Consider the following 19,475-nt stretch of genomic DNA (forward strand, 5'->3'; position numbering starts at 1 on the left):
GTCCCAGAGGTAATCAGTGGTTAGTATGGAAACAGAGAGGAAAAGGGAAGTGTCCCACAGGTAACAAAGCCTGGTTGTTCGGCTCTGGACCTTGTTGACCTTTCCTGACTTTCCCTTTCCTTTTTTTTATTTGCTTTAGTTACATCAGCTGCAATAAACAGTTCCTGCTTTACAGGATCTACTTACTAACGTTTCTGTCTCTTTCTCTCACCCTCCAGTCAGTATGTTTTCATCCGGAGGCCCCTGTCTGTCCTGGAAGTTGAATGGTGGCCACAGGTGACAGCGCAGCTCTGGAAAACCGCCGGTATGTTGTCACCCAAACTCAGACACCACCTCCAGGCTTGAGCTCAAGGTAAACATAAACGCCGGCCAGCACACACAAACACACACACACACACACACACACACACACACACACACACACACACATGCGTATACAAATTAATACAAATACAAAGTCACGCACAGTGGATCTGCTGACATGCCCGGTAAGCTCATAAATTAAAGCTTCTGATGTGGGCGTCCACAAGCACTGACACACACACGTGTATGCATGTGGACACAAAGCAAACATGTCATACCAACTTATTACCACTCATCCCCACCCTGACCTATGACACACACACACTCACACACAGAGGCAAAGCCGTTTATAGTCACTGCTGCTGAATACTTGGCCTGTCTCTTGGCGGTGTGTCACTCCATTTTAATCCCTCTGGTATTTACTGCATGTGACAAGTCCACACAGCGGCCAGTCACAGTGCGATTCAGCCGAGATTTACGGGACGTGTGGTTTGTGGCTTTTTTTGTTTTTCTATGCCAACAAATATCCTCCATGCATGCAGTTGTGTTACTAATTTTACCGTGTAACATTGTTTTTGTAAGTCCACTTCTTCATTTCGAATTGATGATTGGATTGACTGGTTGTGGAAAATATAAAGGAGTAGGTGGAAGATTAGTGGCATCATAAGTAACAGCAGAATCTTATCTAAATACAAAATTAAATTCAAAGACGAATTCTCAATGTGTGTCCGGCTCAATAACAGAGTCAAATCCTTATGGCTCTTTAACCGTACTGACTGTAATTAGACCAATGCAAGTTTGTGACACACCCATGAGCAGATACCTCTGTACAGTTTTGTGTTTGTGTTTCTGTTTAACTCACACTGCCCTTCCAGCTATTTGTTGCATTTCATTACAACATTAAGCAGGTTCGAATGCCATAAAAGACAATGGCTGTGAGTCAATGGCCTTGCCTGCGCATCCACAGCTGAGGCGGCCGTTTTAATAGGTATTGACTGCAGGTTTTAGCCGCGTTCTCACACCACGCTTAAAAGCCCATGTTCCACTGATTAGCTAATTAAAACCTAGAGCGAGGGCTATCGATCCAGGGGAAGGGCACTCAGGAGGCACCTGTCCCTCAGCTTGACATGGCCCTGGCACCCTCAACCCTTCCAACCCCCCAACACACACACACACACACAGGCACTCACCTCCTCAGTTAGGGCCTAAAAGCATTACCAAGGCCTTTTACACTTCACTAGATCTATATATTGGCTTTGAGTAGAAGTTTTCACTTCTATTTTGAAAACATTTGCTTGTGATTGCCAATTGAGGAGGTGGTTTGTTTGTGTGTCTGTGTGTCTGTGTGTGTGTGTGTGTGTGTGTGTGTGTGTGTGTGTGTGTGTGTGTGTGTGTGTGTGTGTTTATGTGTGTTTATGTGTGTGTGTGTGTGTGTGTGTGTGTGTGTGTGTGTGTGTTTATGTGTGTGTGTGTGTGTGTGTGTGTGTGTTTATATGTGTGTGTCTGTGTGTCTGTGTGTGTGTCTGTGTGTGTGTGTGTGTGTGTGTGTGTGTGTGTGTGTGTGTGTGTGTTTATGTGTGTGTGTGTGTGTGTGTGTGTGTGTATGTGTGTGTGTGTGTGTGTGTGTGTGTGTGTGTGTTGTACGGAAGGCCACAACTCCAGCCTGTGTTCGATCGCTCTCCTGCCAGCCTCTCAGTAATGGCGGGTATTTTTATGCAGAGCTATCAGACACCTGATGGAGGCCGATTACAGGCTTGGTGCTGGACAGGTAGCTATAGAGGTGTCAGCCCTCACTTATAAAGAATCAAGACTCTTTCCCTTTTTCTTCCACCTCTACAGCTAATACCATGATACTGTATCACCACACTGGTGTGAGGGTAAGGGATAATACAAAATCAATACAGAGTGTTGTGTTAAAGGCAGGCTCAGAGAGATGGAAAATCACAGAAACAATTGGTGTCACACTGCGGGGGCGGGGAGGTGGAATTTTGGAAATGAGTCACTGCAGCAACATAGAATACAGATGAAGATTAGTGAGTCAACAGTAAAATTAGATATGTTAAAGGGTTACAATGATATTCTTAACAATAATTTCATTCAAAGAAAGAATATTAGTGTGTTTCCATGATGGTTTAAATAGACCTGGCTCAATCACAGACTGAATCGTTACAGATGTATGCATATGTGCAAGTATTTTCTTATGATACTTATGACAATTAAATTTACATATGTAATTAGGGCTGAATATGTCATTTATTAATAATCGTTTTTTGTATGCAAGTGATTTTGGTTTTATCCTTGCCTTGCAAATACATGCAAGCCTGTCAAGTTAGTTTTTAGTCAGTATTCAGTGAATTCTATAAGCCCATGTTTAATAAGTATGATGGTAGATGTATCCGTTTGTTTGAGCTCTTGCCTGCACAGCAGCATGAGATTAGCTGAGGTTGATGGGCAGTGAATATTTTATTAGCGCAGTTATGCAACTTAAACACACACACACACACACACCCACACACACACACACACACACACACACACACACACACACACACACACACACACACACACACACACACACACACACCTGTGTGGAAAGTAGGTCATGTTGTAAGTTCCCCTTACATTGCACTGAAAAGTCATACTGCTGACCAACAGTTGAGCGAACAAAATGCTGTGTGTGTAGTATTCGTGTGGATGTGTTGATACATTGATGCATCTATCCATACAATGTGTATGTGTGTATAAAGACGATGTGCGTTTGATGGCGTGGAGCCCACAGCGCCTCACATTTTCTCCTCTGTATTCATTAGCCTAGCGCCCGTCTCTCCTGGGATGGAGGATTAGCCCGAGAAGGGAAATTAATGCTTTTCTGGGTAGACGGCGTTCTCTCTGCCTGCAGCAGGAGGTCCATTGTCTGGTTTCATATCCGCGCAGGGCACGGGACATCTGATCTGGCAGCCCTGACACACATGACACAGCCGTTAGCACAGTAGACAAGTTAGCACTGAACCCTGTTGACAGGAAGTGCTGCTGTTTCCATCTGGGGATCAGAGGAGCGAAATACGCTTGTGATTGACCTTACTTGGTATAAAAGTGGTGGACAGTAATGAAGACTTAATTGGCTTCCTGTTGACAAGTGGGGACATGTCAACAGGAAGTTGATTTACGCTCATGGTGTGAATCATCAACTTGTTGGGAATTGATTTGACTTTGTAACAGGAGGAGGAGATTCAGCATTTAAGCCTTTATTGGCTAGCAAGTTAGAAAGTAAACAACAGGAAATCGAGTTTGACTTATAGAATGTGCAGGGAGGAGATTGATTAGCATTAAAAGCATGTGTGTGAGCCACTCCCGGACAGGAGGGAGAGTTGAAATTTGGATGCAATCAATGGCAGCGCACATAAATGCAAAGAGGTTTTCATAATGCATTAGCAGCGTCTTGTATTATTCTGCTTCATTATTGAATAGTGCTACATCAAGAAACAGTTTTTGTTTTTTTTCCCAACCAATCTTTTAAAAAAAAATCTCTAGGACAAAATTACTCTCTGCAAATGGCAGCATTAAGCTTCAGAGAATAGAGCATGTCTCCCGCTACACTGCCCCCTTCCCCTCTCTCCTCTGTCCACAAAATCCATCAAGGGAATTTAAGTAGCTGTTAATTACTTCCCCGTCCCTATTGAAAAGAGAAAGAGAGCGGGAGAGGAATCGAGAGAGCGAGAGACTGAGACTTTAAAAGAGCTAAAGCTTCACTGCGGTGCAAATCCTCTCTGCCTAACAAAACCAAATCAATCTTTACCCCTCAGCCATCTACAAACCGCTCTACACTCACACATACACACACATGGGAAGATGATCCTGTAAATCTGTGGTCTCGAGGGGCTGTTTGAGTGCTACTCCAGGGTTTTATTTATTGGGAGGGGGTGACCACGGGGGTTCGGGGATTGAAGGAAGAGCGTAAATATCCCCAAATTGCAGCTAAAATGTAACATTAGGATTGGTAAGCCCCACTTTCGCCCATAATCTTCCACAGCACTAAACATTGCACTAAATGACCTCTATTACAGAACCTGAACCCATTATGTCGATACGGGAGAGATTACCTGTGAAATGGAGGTGACTAGCTGCCTGCTCTGACAGACTTGGCCTCCAAAAAAGCCCAGGACAAAATTGAATTTGGGGCCGGGCGTGACGTGTGCCTGTGGGCTAGAATTAGAGGATGTAGTAGCGACCTCCGCTCGCTTGTTAGGAAGGAATGTGTGTATGTGGGAATGAGGGTTGATCACAGTGCAAATGGCAGAGATCAAAACCAGGGCAGTGCTGTGTGGTTTAAGATCATGTGAGATCCTAAAAAGGTGAACTGGAACTGCAGAGTGGGCAGGTGGTTAGTGAAGTCCTGTACTGTACTCTGAACGTCACATGTTGGAGTACAGCAACAGTCATCAGTCATGTTTTTGGATGAAATCTGCCAAATATGTAAACATACCCTGCAAAAAAATAAGTGGTCCTTTGTGACAATAGACTAAAATCCTATTGAAATTAGATTTTAGGATGTCAGCCTAGTCATAATTTATTGCTGTGAAATGAAAGTATATTGTATATTTTGTTTTTAAATTCAATCAATCAGTCAATGTCAAGTTTACATACCGGAAGCATATTCATCAGACTAACTGATTTAAAAGTAGTAGGTGGCCTAAATAGAGAGAAAGATAACATAATAAAAGATAATAAAATTACGAATCGTCTTAAAATTAGTCTTGCGCTGTCAGACAGCGCTGTGGAGATAGGTCTAGCTACAGCGCCTGTCTATTCTGGGATAAGGGGCAAAGACGCTCTGGCTTGTTTGTATTTCTTTAAACCCATCTGAACCTTCCTGGGTGGCGCTAACCCCCGACAGCAGAGATAGAGAGAAGTGAGGGACATCCGGCGCGTGATGTGAGTGAACAAACCCTTTAAGAACACTTGGACAATATGTCCGTCTATAGTCCACATCCTCACCTGCTATTCCTTTCTTGTCTCTCTCTTCTCTGTGCCACAATTGTTTGTACCAAAGAGCCCAAATTATTTCAGTGCACATGCTCGCTATCATGTAGTCAAGTCTGAAAATGTATGGAAATGAAGTTGGAGTGTTGGTGTGTGTGTATTTTCCTGTCAAATGCTATAGGATCGGGAACGAGGTGATTTCAGTGCTGTGGTGGTGTTGATGCGTTTTTAGATTCATGCATATCTGTGTGAGCACCAAAAGAGAGAGTGTGTGTGTGTGTGTGTGTGTGTGTTTGATGCCATGGCAGACAACCCGCAGGGAGTGGATAGTGGTGGAGGTGGAGGGAGGACATTTTTAAGCACTTCAAAGTGCCTCATTCCACACAGCTGAGCTCAGAGGTGCGTGTGTGCGACTCTGTTTGTGTGTGTGTTCCCCCGGTTTAAACCTCCATGTTATTGTCAGTAGGCCTATATGTCTGTCATAAACATGTAAATATGTTTGGATGTGTGCATACACAGCCCAGTCTCATGGCAGTTCGTGTAAATGTTTTGGTCGGTTTTTACGTGGTGGACAGCACGAAAATGTGAAGTAATGTATTTCAATAGGAAGCATATTTCGTGGCCACAGCACGAAAATGGTAGGGGGTAATGTCCCGCGTGTTACTGTGGCGCGTCTCCCGGCGTGTAAGGCGCCCTTTCCCCGTAAGGTTTTTCCTAAACCTAACCTCCGCCATCCCGTTATTGTGGCACGTCCCCAGCGAGCCGCCTCCTTTTCGGCCGCTTCCCGGCGTCCTTTCCCCAAAAAAATAACGTGACATTTACACGTAAAAAACAAGAAAAACATCTCCGTGAACACGTATTAATAGATTAAGAATACGTGACATTTACACGAACTGCCGTGAGACTGTGGCATACAGTACATGTCTATACATATATTTGTGTGTGTGTGTGTGTGTGTGTGTGTGTGTGTGTGCGTGTGTGTCTCACACATGCAGAGTGAAAGAGCGAGGGAAAGTGGAGAATGTGAAAAGACAGTGTGTCACAGTGACTGATGAGTTTCTGGTTTCAACCTCTGCTGCAGTGAAAGTGAAAGCCACTTGCTATTGCTTTGCCTCCTCTTTCCCCGCAGGAGAAAATGGAAATAGCCAACATCGAACCAACGCAGTCAATAGCACTCTCCAGAAAAGGGCTGAGAGGGACGCTCTCTGCCGCAGAGCAAGACCGATGGAGGGAGGAGTGGGCGATAGCCGGAGTACGTCAGATTTCATCTGCCCCGTTTGACACACAGCACTCTGACAGCTCCGCTACACTCAATCTAGTCTGAAAACTATCTGTGTCGTGCTCGCACACACTTTGTCTCTCCTCTCGTTGTCCTCTCTTTCTTTCATGTGCACACTCTTCTGTCTCTCTGTCTTTCCCTCTCTTTCCAGTTCTCACTCTATCTTCATCAGTCTCTCACCCCCTCTGGGCTGCCATTTTGCAGCATATGGCTCTCCCACACAAGTGCTCACACATGCACTGCCATATGCGTTTGCTCATACACCCTCACACACACTGTCCTCTCCTCTCTTCTCCTGTTTATTTGCTCATCTTTCTTCCCTGTGCGTCTTTATTAAAATAGCACCTTGCCAAGTCATTCGCATTTAAATGAGCTAATTATGAAACAGTAACAAGATGGAGAAGAGGGGTCATGAGAAGAATGGTGGGTTTTGAATCCAGTCAGTCAGGCATTCATAAGCTGTCAGTCACTGTGAAATCTCATGTGTCCACACAGGATTGATTTGATTTGTGCACTTTCTCTGCCCACTTTTGCCTCAAATAAAGTGGAACATTGAGCTACAGGCCCTGGTACAGTTTGGTCATCCAGGTGTTCCAGCAGAGGTGAAACACTGGTTGTACTGGGCAGCTGTGAATGTGAGTAACCCCTGTGTGTGAGGCATGGCATTGTGTCAGGGGTAAAACATGCTGAAAGTAACATCTTGCACAGCGGGGTTGCCTGGCATGGTTGCTCACCAAGGAGCGGACGTGTGCATTTTATAATGTGAAACACATGTAATGCATATCACCCAGACAGTTAAACGCTTTGCCTGCACACGACCCATACTGACTACATGTTGAGTCATTACTGATTTAATTAAGGTTAAAGGGGTAGGTAATTGTAATTGTGGTCTGTTTCTCGAATAAGAATATGATTATTAATGTATTAATCCAGAGAAAGGAGGATTAATAGGGTGAGACCTTGAGAGATGACATCTGGAGCTCACACTTAAATTATACACTTTAATAACTTTAACAATAATAGAGTTTCATAAGGGGCAGTAACTACAGCATATTTTTTTCTTAAAGCTAAGGACTTCATGCACCCGTGCAAGGGGAAGAAATCAAATGTACCTTTAAACTAAATACTATTTACAATCTGTACAGCATACACCATCCTGAGGGTAGATTAGATTCAACGTTATTGTCATTGCCCAGTGTACAGGCACTGAGACAATGAAATACAGTTTAGCATCTAACCAGTAGTAAGATAGTAGTAAAGTACAGACTAGTATATGAATAGTAATATATAGAATAAATGTAGAATAAACAGTAAGGGGAGGTTTATACTGTATATATATATATATATATATATATATAGTATAAACAGTATGAAATGTGCAGCAATTACAGTAGGCAGTGCAGGTATAATTAATTCTATAAAATGGTACAGGTGTGAGTACAAAAACTGCTAATAAGAAATTATATCCAGAATTTACAGCTGGAGGTATGATAAGAATAAAGTGAATACACTTCTAAGGCAGCTGTTTACACCAGGGAACTAGAGAATACAATGGCTCATCGTTATATAATGCAAATCATGGATCTACCTCCAGCTTCATATTGTGGACAATTGAAGCTAACCTATCTCCCCGCTTAGGCAATATTGTGAATAAAGTCTTGTGCAGGGAAACCATGTGGACTAAATAATTTACCATGACAATAAAGGTTAGTTGTTTTTTTTACTATACTGTTCATTTGTGTCAATATAGTCCTCTAAGGGCCCTGACACACCAACCAGACGGGCCGACCGTCGGCAGAAAAGGCAGTCGGACTGATCAGTCGGGTCCCGAGGTCCAAAAAATGCCTCAAACATTCCATTAACAGTCTGATTATTTCCCAGAAAATGATTACCGGCAGCTGATTTTACAAACGCGTCACGTGGTTCTTTTTTCTCCGGAAATTCACAGCCAGACTGTCATGGCGGCTTGTTCAGAATACGATCTCATATTGTACTAAAATAGTTCACCGAAACGTGTTTCTGAAAACATTTTAAGCGAGAAATAGGCCATGCAGTTGCTGAATCTGTCTTCATTTCAGATTGACAAAGGTCAGTTTAAAAGATTTTCATCAGTTTTTGAGAGGCTCATCCGCTCCCCATTTCCGGGTGAGTCCCGACTGCCCTGTCTCCGACCGAACATGTCGGGTCGGCCCAAATGAAGGCCGACGGCTCCTCGGACGGCCGACGGCACAGGACACACCAAAAAGACTCGAGTCACGGACCTCGCCAGACGCCCCGACGCCCGATTATCGAGCTGGTGTGTCTTCTCTCTTACGCTGATGATGGCGTGGTTTTTGTGGAAGCATTTCTTTCTGCACCTTATCTAAAAGCTTGCATCATAACCATATGCAACATCTCATTTTTCTGTCTGTTGTGGCACCAGATAAAAGCTCCAAGTTGGCTGATGTGCGGAGATCCCCCTTACATGAGGTAATATTGATATTGGTTCTCTAAAAATTATACAAAATCCTAAATCACAATAAGAGACTCCGAAAAACAAGCCTAGAAACACAACAGGAAAAGATACAAGCTAATCTAAAATTTGTTTTACTGTGTTTGACAGAAACTGCACAGTGTTCATAGTGCAGAGGAAATGTCACCTGTGTCTCTCCCACGCAGACACATACAGTACATACATACATAATCATTAGTTCTCCCTCTCTCTCTAATCAGTGGAAGCTCTGCCTTGTTCTTTCCTTCTATAATTACATCCCACGTACCGCATCAGGCGGCAGGTTGAATCCTCATCGCCAGGCTACGCAAGTTTCAAGAGGAGCAGTGGTGAGCGAGACAGACCCTCTTCAATGAATGCTGTCCGTCTCTCGTCCCTATCTTCTCTCTGTCACTGTGTGTGTGTGTGTGTGTGTGTGTGTGACAGAATGGGGCTCTTATATGAAGGCGTGATCAAACAAAAGCCCGACACCAAATGCACACAGTGTGTTTGATCACAGCATCGTTGCTTGTGTGTTTTTATTACCTTTGACAAAAAAAAATCCAGTTTGAATGTTTGGTTGTGTCCTGAATGAATGTGAGCAGCCGCTTTAATTAGCAGCAATTGTTGGAGGTATTTGTGGTTCATGAAATATGCTGACTAACGAGATGTTAATTAGCTCTTCACAGGCACTGGCACTGCCAATGGAAGAGAAAGGGCTCCATTCATAATCAATAGGGCCTCGCTTACAATACCTATGTATTGATCTGCCTGCGCTGCTAAATTAACATGTGCGTCTCTTTGTTTTGTTTTGTTTTTTCCTCCTCTGCTCCTCAGTGCTCCCCTGCTTGTTTCTTCTCTTCTGTGTGTTCATGTGTTTGTGTCTGAGTGTGTGATCGCGAGTATGGATATGGCTACCAGGGGTGTGTGTGGGTGTGTGTTTATTTGCATTTACATGCACACTTGTGCACACACATTTCATGTTTGTTTGTGCCAAGAGATGGTGTGTGTGTGTGTGTGTGTGTGTGTGTGTGTGTGTGGACAGCTCATCTGTGGGCTAACCGCAAGGATCAATGCAACCTTTTTCTGTGTGTGTGTGTGTGTGTGTGTGTGTGTGTGTGTGTGTGTGTGTGTGTGTGTGTGTGGGTGTGGGGGTGGGGGGGGGTGGGGGGGGGGTCTCTGGCACTCCTGCGGTGAGATTGCATTGACCGCTGTGTTATTGCTCTTTAATTATCAATTACAGCAAACCCCCCCCCCCCTCCCCCAATCCCCCATCCCTGTAGAGTGGGGGGGGGGTGGAGGCGTATGCGGAGGTGATAATGAATACAGAGCTGCCATTAGGACAGTAACCGGGCTCTCCGTCTGGGGCTGGGGAGCCAGCGAGGAGGAGGAGGAGGAGGAGGAGGAGGAGGAGGGGAGCTGGCTGGTGTGCTAATGAAACAGGCTGCAGCTCAAGACAAAAGAAAAGCCACCATCCCTCCCTCTCCTTTCCACTCTTCCCATCTCTCCATCTCATCTTGATCCCCTCATCATCTTTTCTTTTTTCATCTCTCTCATGTATTTTCATGCTCATTTTGCATCCCACGCTTTCAAACAAGCACATTCGCAACAACCACCCCTATAGACATAAGGTACACACAAACACACACACACACACACACACACACACACACACACACACACACACACACACACACATACACATTCAAACACAAGGGACAGAAAAAACAGTGTCTGTATTTACTGAGCCGGTCATCTTTGAAGCTGTCAGCTAATCCATTTGAAAGTGTGCCCATTATTTTACAGCACACCATTACTCTGAATATTTCACATCTTTTCTTTTGTGCTGTTCCTTTTTATGGCCACATTTTCACTGCTGTGTGTTAAAATAACTAGTGCAAAGATGGAAAAAAATATTCTGAATCTGAAACAAATAAATACTCTGTGATTTTAGAGTTAAATTGTGAAAACATCTATTAACCTGGGTTTAACGTGTTGGCTCTGTGTTCTCGCCTGTTGGTTATTCCAGGTACAGTAGTTTGGTGGATGTCCTGTTGATTTCTGCCAAAATTGAAGGTAGCTGTAAATGAGACTGTTGGGCAGTCAGTCCTTACACATTCCTTCCAGGATACTCCAGCTTTTTAATGTCTTATTTATAATTTATAAAGAGTGACAGTTAAAGAAGTTGTGAAAGAACAGAACAGCAGTGGTCGGATGTTACAATAAGTTTCCAATCCTTGTTAAAAAAGCTGCATGATTTTATAAAAGATACATTTTTAGTGATGGAAAAAATCAGCTGTAATTGTTTTGAATATGTTTAGTGGAAATAGATAGCTTCAGAGTGTATCATCCTACATGAAATAAAGATTTAAATGTGCTGTATATGCAGTCAATAAATCACTGTGCCTGCCTCCAGTGCCTATAAAGAGATGCCACATGACATTATGTCAGCAGCGCTCACATGTAAATAGCCTGTTTGTTTGGCTGACATGTAAATGCCATCATAGCAGCAGCGTAAAGCACAACGGGACAGAGAGTGAAGGGCTTCCCTTTGTCCTTTCACTGCATGACAGATGAGAGCTGCTGCTAAAATGCAACCAGCAATCACATCCCATTTTTCCCTTTTAGGAGATGAGACACATTAAATGTCTCCCCGAGGGGAAATGTGAAAACTAAACAGAAAATAAGCGTGGCCTCTGCACCAGCATACAAGTAAATTACTGAATTAGAAAAAGGCTAGAACAGCATCAGGGCAATGTGATGGCACATTTTCATGTAGAGGCACATTATCAGGGTGACACCATCCAAGAAGTAATGAGCAGACATGGAGAAGCTCTGCTAAATGTTTGTTTTGTCTATCTGTACAAATTGAAACGCGGTGTAGGAAACGTGACCGAGAGGCAGCAGCCGCACTCTGCTTTTGTCACTTGCGCCGTCGACCTGAGCAGGCGCCGTGCCAAGCTGCTCCACCTGTTGTAAATGTGCTCAGAAACAGCGATACAGCGGCAGATAGAGAGGCGGGTAAACCTTGACCTCCAGTATGGAAGCTTGTCAGACTAAACCACTGTCTAAAGACAGAAAATAATACATTTAGATTTGTGCTTGTGTATATCCAAGTCCTTGGGACTTGGAATAAAATTGTGTTTTATTTCAATAACCTGTATTCACAGTTACAGTCTCAATAGGCTTCACAGCTCCCACATTATGAAGCACTAAATGACAAAGACATTCCCCAACGTCAGACTGAGATTAAATTATCTCTGTGGGTAAACTGGGTTAAGGTGCTTTTACCCTTCAATGTGTATTAACTGAATTCATTTCCAGTATCTTCGTCAGTTTGATATTCCGAATAATAGTTCCTTCTGACAGAGACAGCCACTTCCCCACAACCTCAGGATTCATTCAGTGGACAAAATAATAAAGGGTTCCCGTCTATGACTTTATATCTATTCATGCTTTTCTAACAGGAGATTTTCAAAAGGAAGGGATTAATGCATCTCCAGCTTTGTAGAGGTCAAGCTGATTTTTAGATTGAAGTCACTCAAGGATTTAAGATGAAGAGATAGAAATCTTATTAAATTACATTACCCATGTGGCCTAAACCTTACCATTTCTTTTTCTTCTTTCTTCTTCTTCTTTTAGTTCAGGTTGACTTTTCAGGTGTGTGAGTAGACTTGAACCTGTCCAAGTAATTAGTAGTTTTAAAACCTTATTTTTTCAGCTGTAATAGAGCTATAAATGATTCGAAACATGAAACATTTGCATTGAATGGCTGCTACGAAATGATTTTGCACACCTGTATAAAAGTCTTGAATGACAGGTGTCTCTTAAAATGTTTCAGACAATGTGCAGGACCTTAAGTTAATGTAATCATGTGAGGATTTAATTACGATGCATCATGTCAGTTGTGAATTAAACCAAAAAAATATGCAAGGTAGCACACCATATACATATAATTTAATATTTGAAGGAAATTGTATTCTATGGTAAAAAAAAAAAAAAAAAAAAAAAAAAAAGTTCTTTTATTATTATTTCTTTTTCTGCTGCACCTTGTGGCAGACTTTTATAGGTTCATAACTGTGAGCGCAATACATTTCCTGCTGAGTCACTGGGACGTGGCAACATTTGAGGCGTCAGTTGTACACTATTAACGCCATGTACAGAATGATCTCACAGTCTCAAAGAGCAGCGTTTGGCCTTTTATCAAACGCAGTTTACGTGGAGAAGAAATGTCTTGTTAAATTTCAGGTAGGTTCTGACTCACGTGCAGGAAAAGCAGGACTGCACTATGAGACTAATAAACAGACATGTATAAAGTACTAGAGACCCAGACTTGAGTAAAAGTACAAGTGCTCTATCAAGAAAGTGACTTGAGTAGAAGTTGAAGTGCTCTTTAAGCACAACACTTAAGTAGAAGTACTAAAGTATTCAACATTTTTTGTACTTCAGTATTGCAAATAGTTTATTTTAAAATGTACTACTCAAGTACTGAAAGTAAAAGTACAAGTATTGTGTTATGTAGTTATTAAAGAAAGCAGTCAAAAGTTTGAATATCCTATTATTTATATTATGTCAAATGTTTAGCCAAGGCTGTTGCCAAAGGAATTAACAAATATTAAATATATATTATATTAAAAATAACAAATATTAACAAATACTGAAATAAAATGTACAAGTATCACACTGTGCAAGTAAAATGAACATTCTCTCCAGCACAGTAACGATTAAAGCCCCAAAAAACGTATTACACACTAGATAGTAACGTGTGATGAACAGGAAAGTTAGCAAGCTAGCAAAGTACAGATAAACTAGCAGCTTCAAATCACAGGGTAAAACAGTTAACATTCAGTACTCATTGCAGACTGAAACAACTCAGGAATAGCTTAACAATAGCTAAATAGAAAGAGTACAAACATCGTCTCTGACTTCTGAACAGGCGACCGTAACGAAAAGAAACACGAATCGATCTCTGGGATTTCTTACGTACCTTACCGTAACTATCCACACTGTAACCTCCACAGTCTCCGTAGCGTGAGGAATTCACAACAGTAACGAGTAACGATGCAGCACATGAAAAATGTATCGGAGTAAAAGTATTAAACTCATCGAAAATATGTACTCAAGTAAAAGTGGAAGTAGGAGAAAAAAATAATACTCCAGTAGAGTACAGATACAGCCTTTTAGTACTTAAGTACAGTAGTGAAGTAGTTCTACTTCTTTACTATACAGCTCTGCTAATACATTAGCAGATGCAGATACATTATGTTTTGTGTCAAAGAGCTGTAAGATAATTCTCAAATTGCAAGGGACAAAGAAGAAACATGGGGAAAAATGGGACAATAATACAGCCCCTCGTGCCATTTTTGGCTTCCTAATTTAGCTTGCAAAAATAGAAACTCTTCAGGCTATATAAAAGTCCTCTGGGCTTTCAGTCTATGTGTTCTCTGAGAGCAGCAGGAGAGGATGCAGCCACGTTAAAGGGCATGTGTTCTTGTTTAAAAGGAAACCTTTCAAAGCCCATTAAACAAAGAGTAACACACACAGCCGCATTTATTTGGATGGGATGATATCCACCATATGTTTTATATAGAAGAATCTCTGAATTTGAAAGAAAGATAAATGCAGGTGTGTTTTTCCTGTCAGTGTGGAGTTCATTTCTTCTCACTGGCCCTTCCGTTTCCTCCTTTGAGACCCCGAGCTTCAAAAACACAAAACCATAACCACACTTAGACTCCAGAGGGAGTTCAAATTGCGTTATTGTGGTACTCTGACCACACAGGAGGATGTTTGAGCTCATGTCCCGGCACCTCCTAGATCCCCCGCCAAGGCCCAGACAGACAGACAGGCAGATAGGATGCCCAGAGGGGAGAGGGGAGAGGGGAGAGGGGAGAGGGGAGAGGGGAGAGGACAACAGCGTCCTGCCAGCCACAGCCAGCTGTGCACAGGGAGGAAGAAGAGGTCGCCCTCCCTGTCCCCATCTGTCAGTATCTGTGCGTCTCCATCTCTGCTCCGCTGTCTGTGTCCCTTCTGTGTCTCTTTTCTATGCTGATTGATTAGCTGTTTCTCCTACAACCACCCCACCACTCTCACATTGCTGCATCGTCTTCCTTTCCCTCCAACATACCTCCCTCTTTCTCTCTATCCACCCCTCCTCTCCTTTCTCTCCTCCTCCTCCTCTCTCACACGGGCAGACAAAAACACCACTACCACCACCCCCCTTCTTATCCGAGAAAAATAGACTGGATGCTCATGCTTGCCAAAGTGCCTGCGGAAAGCCTGGCCGGGGCTTTCAGAGAGCTCTACGAGCAGTAATAGGCAGGCAGAGGAGGAAAAAAGCATGGCCCAATTTGATCCATGTGTCTTGTTTCAGGAAATTGCGTTTTAAAGGGCAGCAGGTCATTTTTTGCACTCAAGTGAGGGGTGAGAAAAAATCCCTTTACCTACACTTGTTTGTTTGGGAATACCCTGTGTGTCTCTGTACATGTGTGTTATTACAGTACATCCTCGTTTCTTTTTTTTTTTTTTTTTTTTTTTTAAAAAAAGCTTATGAAAGAGCCAGTTTCAGACATTCGAAACGATAACCAGACATCTCCAGTACCGAGGGGATGTCACAGATACTCGATGTACAGACACACAGTTCAGTATCTGCTCATCTCTCCCCTTAAGTCATTCTGTAAAACAGATTTCTGTTATTTCACAGAGCCTTCTTCTTTTTCAGATTATTGCCATGGTCTTGTTTTTTTTTTTGCAGTTACACCGTCCCGTACTGTTCTTGTTTTTTTGTGCGCTGAGCCCCGTAAGGCAAGAGGACAGAAAGAGATGAGGAAAAACAGATTAGCATGCAGCTAATTGTAACGGAAACAACATCTCCCTCACACCATTGTCTCGCCCCTGTGCTTGTTTGGATGGCGCATAAAGACATAATTCCCCTAATGTGAGGTATTTGTAACGCTGGCTTTGTTGGCAGCGGGTCGGCTGGCATATCGCTCCACTCGGAGGAGCCTCTGCCAGCCTCACGCTATCCATCACCAGCATCGATGCCAGGCGGGCCTCAGCACACATGATCCTGCACCCAGGCACAGGTGTGTGTGTGTGTGTGTGTGTGTGTGTGTGTGTGTGTGTGTGTGTGTGTGTGTGCATGCGTGCGTGTGTGCGTGCATGCGTGTGTGCAGCTCTGTAACCCTCATCTCATTGTCACTGTAAACAGCACTCTTTTTGTCCTCCCACAAGCCACAGTGGTGTGTGTTTTTACTGGCCAGTAAGTGCTCATTACTGTTGCAACTTAAACCACTGATTTAAGATGTCATCTACACTTTTGTGCCTTCGCACATTCTTCAGTTTTCTTCAATATGTTTAGTAGCCTGACAGTAAAGTCTTCCGACCTTCCTCGGCTCGTCACAACCCAACATTAAAGTGTATGCGGTGCAGTTTAGCTGATATTTCAAACAAACCTTTATCGGCAATTTGTGCTTAGCTTTCATATACAGTCTGCATCAATAGCTAAACCAATTCATAGTGAAGGAAACCCTCATCACTCTCGTAAAACACTGCAAAGGAGCGTATTGTGTCAGATCACACTGTGAATAAGACTCAGACCTTTAATTTGAACTACCTCCGTCCTCTGAATGACCCGTTCCAACCAGCGCTGAGCTCACGGACATTGTTCACATTTTTTTGGCACCGTCCTCCTGTCACTCGCTCTGCAGAGTTCAGGAAGAGACGGGGTTAAGCCTGAAACACTTTTTGTCATTCAGCCGCTCTGAAAGCAGCCAAACAATTCTGAGGCTGCTGTTGGCTCTTTGTCTCCATTAGATCGGCTTTTCATCTCCTGAGATCCGCCGAGAAGCAGAGAGAGATACAGCTGTCAAGTGAGAGGACTTGCACTTAAAAAAAAAAAACCACACAAGAGTAATAATCACCATGAATGGGTTGCTGACAAGCGAACATGTTCATGTGCCCGTCCATGTGTACGTTGCTTTTGTTTACTGTGTCAACATCAGCTTTACTTTCCCCTCCCGTCCTGCCCTGCCCACTGCTGTCTGCGCCATAAATGCCGGCAGTCAGGAATTCATCTAATTCACAGCGCCAGCCGCAGTATTTCCCATCCCCCTGTCAAAAGCAGTACCCAGCCGCATGCACCTCCTTGTTTACTCTGCTGCTTTATTCTTCCTCCTCGCCACACACATGCAGCCCTGACCACAGCGAAGACAAACAAGAATCTGTGTAGGAACACAGTGTACAAAATAGTATCACCCTATAAAGAATGAGCTGAACCTCCTTTAGAATAATGCCTGTCTCAACGATCCTCTCACTTCTCTTTCTAAACAACAATGAGTTCTAATTAGCCTCCATAACCATCTCTCCTTTTCCGGACAATGGAAGGCCTTTATTTTGTACAGTCGAGTATAAAGAAATAATAATTAAAACAAGTACTGTATGTTCCCATACAACTAAACTGCATTCTCAGTTACATTTTGAGGGAAACTTCCTCATACCAGCGACAGACGCATGTTGTGACATGGTCACAGTTTTAAACACGTGGTTAAAACGTTGGGTTACACTTGACTTGAAGGTATCTACATAAGAGTGACATGACACTGTCATGAACGTGTCATAAACATTATAAACAAGTCATAAACGTTTATGACATAACGCTTCTGTCAGTAAGTGTCATTCGGTTTTTGTCATGACAAGTTATGGTTAGGGTTATGGTTAGGGTTGGGTTAAAACGCAACGCCCAGGATGGGCTCTGCGAGGGGCATGGGCACAAGAGGACCACTGGTGTGAATAAAACACTTAAAAATTAGAAATGTATTTCTCATTTGTCTAAAAGAAACGTAATCCGGGAGAAAATACGTTTTTTTCTACTCGAAACGTAATTGAGAATGCCTTTTAGTTTTATGGGTATATCATTTTTAGGAGACAGAGTTGCAACATTTCAGTTGGATTTCAGTTGAAGAAGCATTTTAATTGAATGTTGCACGTTGTGGCTCACGGGAGGTGTTTTTACAATTCTACGTCCTGTAAAACTCGCCTAATAAAATGTTATTATTGTTAACATTCAAATTGCACAGTCATCAGTCGAAAAAAATCACAACTGCGATTTGACGTTTTTGTAAATGAACGTTGGATCGAGCAGTAACTGAAGTGAAATTCTTTTGAAACCCAAAGGAAACAATATTTGATTTGATTGGACCAAAAGAAGACGAACGATCAGCGTTTTTAGCCAGAGATGTCTCGTCTGAGGCTTCAATTCTGCCTTTTCCCCCAAAGGAAATTAACCGACTGATTCCTCCTGACAGACAGCTGTTCCTCCCACAGTGGGTCTTCTTCATAACCTGCACCTCCCCACGACACACACACACACACACACACACACACACACACACACACACACACACACACACACACACAACACACACACTATGTAGTTACTCCCTCCCAGGAGAATAAATCTGCAATCAACTGGGCCTATAAATAGCTGTGGCACACTTCACTGCTGCAGCCCCCCACCCACCCCCTGCCCTTCCCAAAGAGCTGCGAATACACACATACACACACACACACACACACACACGCACACACACACACACTCTGAGGCTCTCCATCCCTAATCCTTAGCAGGGCACCAAGCCTTTCTTTGCTACTCTGTGTTTCCTCCCGCTGACGTTACGTGCTAATATTTCTGCGAGCAAACACATTAAGAGAGGCTAATTAAAGTAATTTGTTTCTCACATATCTGCACATTCGTTCTAATAGCTCTCAGGCAATTAAAAGCCCGAGCCACCAGCCATATTAGCCATTCCATATGAATCACTGTGCTTAAACCCTTCGAGAGAGCCACTAACGCTACGCTAGGCTAACGCTAGTTATTGGTAGCCGGGGCTAATCACCTCATTAGTCAGCAGGGCTTAATGAGATGTGTTATTTAAGTAGATACTGTATCAGGCAGGGGTGGTGGGGGGGTGGGGGGGGGCCTGTTCCTCTGGCGCCAACACACAACCCAGAGAGAGAGAGATTTTTATCATCATTACTCTCACACTGGCGCACACACTAATGATTTCACAGAAGAAGAAGAAAAAAAACGACAGGAAAAGATTTAATAAGGAACGTCTCCGCAGTGTGAAAGAAATCCATATGTTGAAGCAACAAAAAATCTCCACCAAGAGACAACGCTGACACAATAAAAGTGTTTATGCCACAGAAAAGATAGAAACGTGCAAAAAGCAGACGTGACTGGTAGTCATAGAATATTTCATTTCCCATTTCAATGGATTTTATTCGATGGAATTAAAAACCATGATCAGTTTCCAGGCTGCGTCTTCCAAAGACAGTTACACACCGGGCTGATAATCGGCCGTTGGACAGTCTGGCGAGGTCAGTGACTCGAACCTGTTCAGTGTGTTCCATGCCGTCGTCTGTTGGAGGAACTGTCGGCCTTCA

General features: G+C 43.1%; 1 protein-coding gene across 1 annotated transcript in view; it reads left to right on the plus strand.

The window, feature by feature from the left end:
• The first annotated feature begins 225 nt into the window (after positions 1-225).
• The window catches only part of LOC116039705 (homeobox protein Hox-B4-like), a 50,716-nt gene continuing 31,466 nt past the window's right edge, over positions 226-19,475 (plus strand). The window contains exon 1 of the mRNA XM_031284670.2: positions 226-352. Coding sequence (XP_031140530.1) covers positions 264-352 — 89 coding nt within the window. The 5' untranslated portion in view covers positions 226-263. The remainder of the gene's footprint in view (positions 353-19,475) is intronic.

Source organism: Sander lucioperca, chromosome 4, assembly GCF_008315115.2.
Source record: "Sander lucioperca isolate FBNREF2018 chromosome 4, SLUC_FBN_1.2, whole genome shotgun sequence".
Classification (NCBI taxonomy): Eukaryota; Metazoa; Chordata; class Actinopteri; order Perciformes; family Percidae; genus Sander; species Sander lucioperca.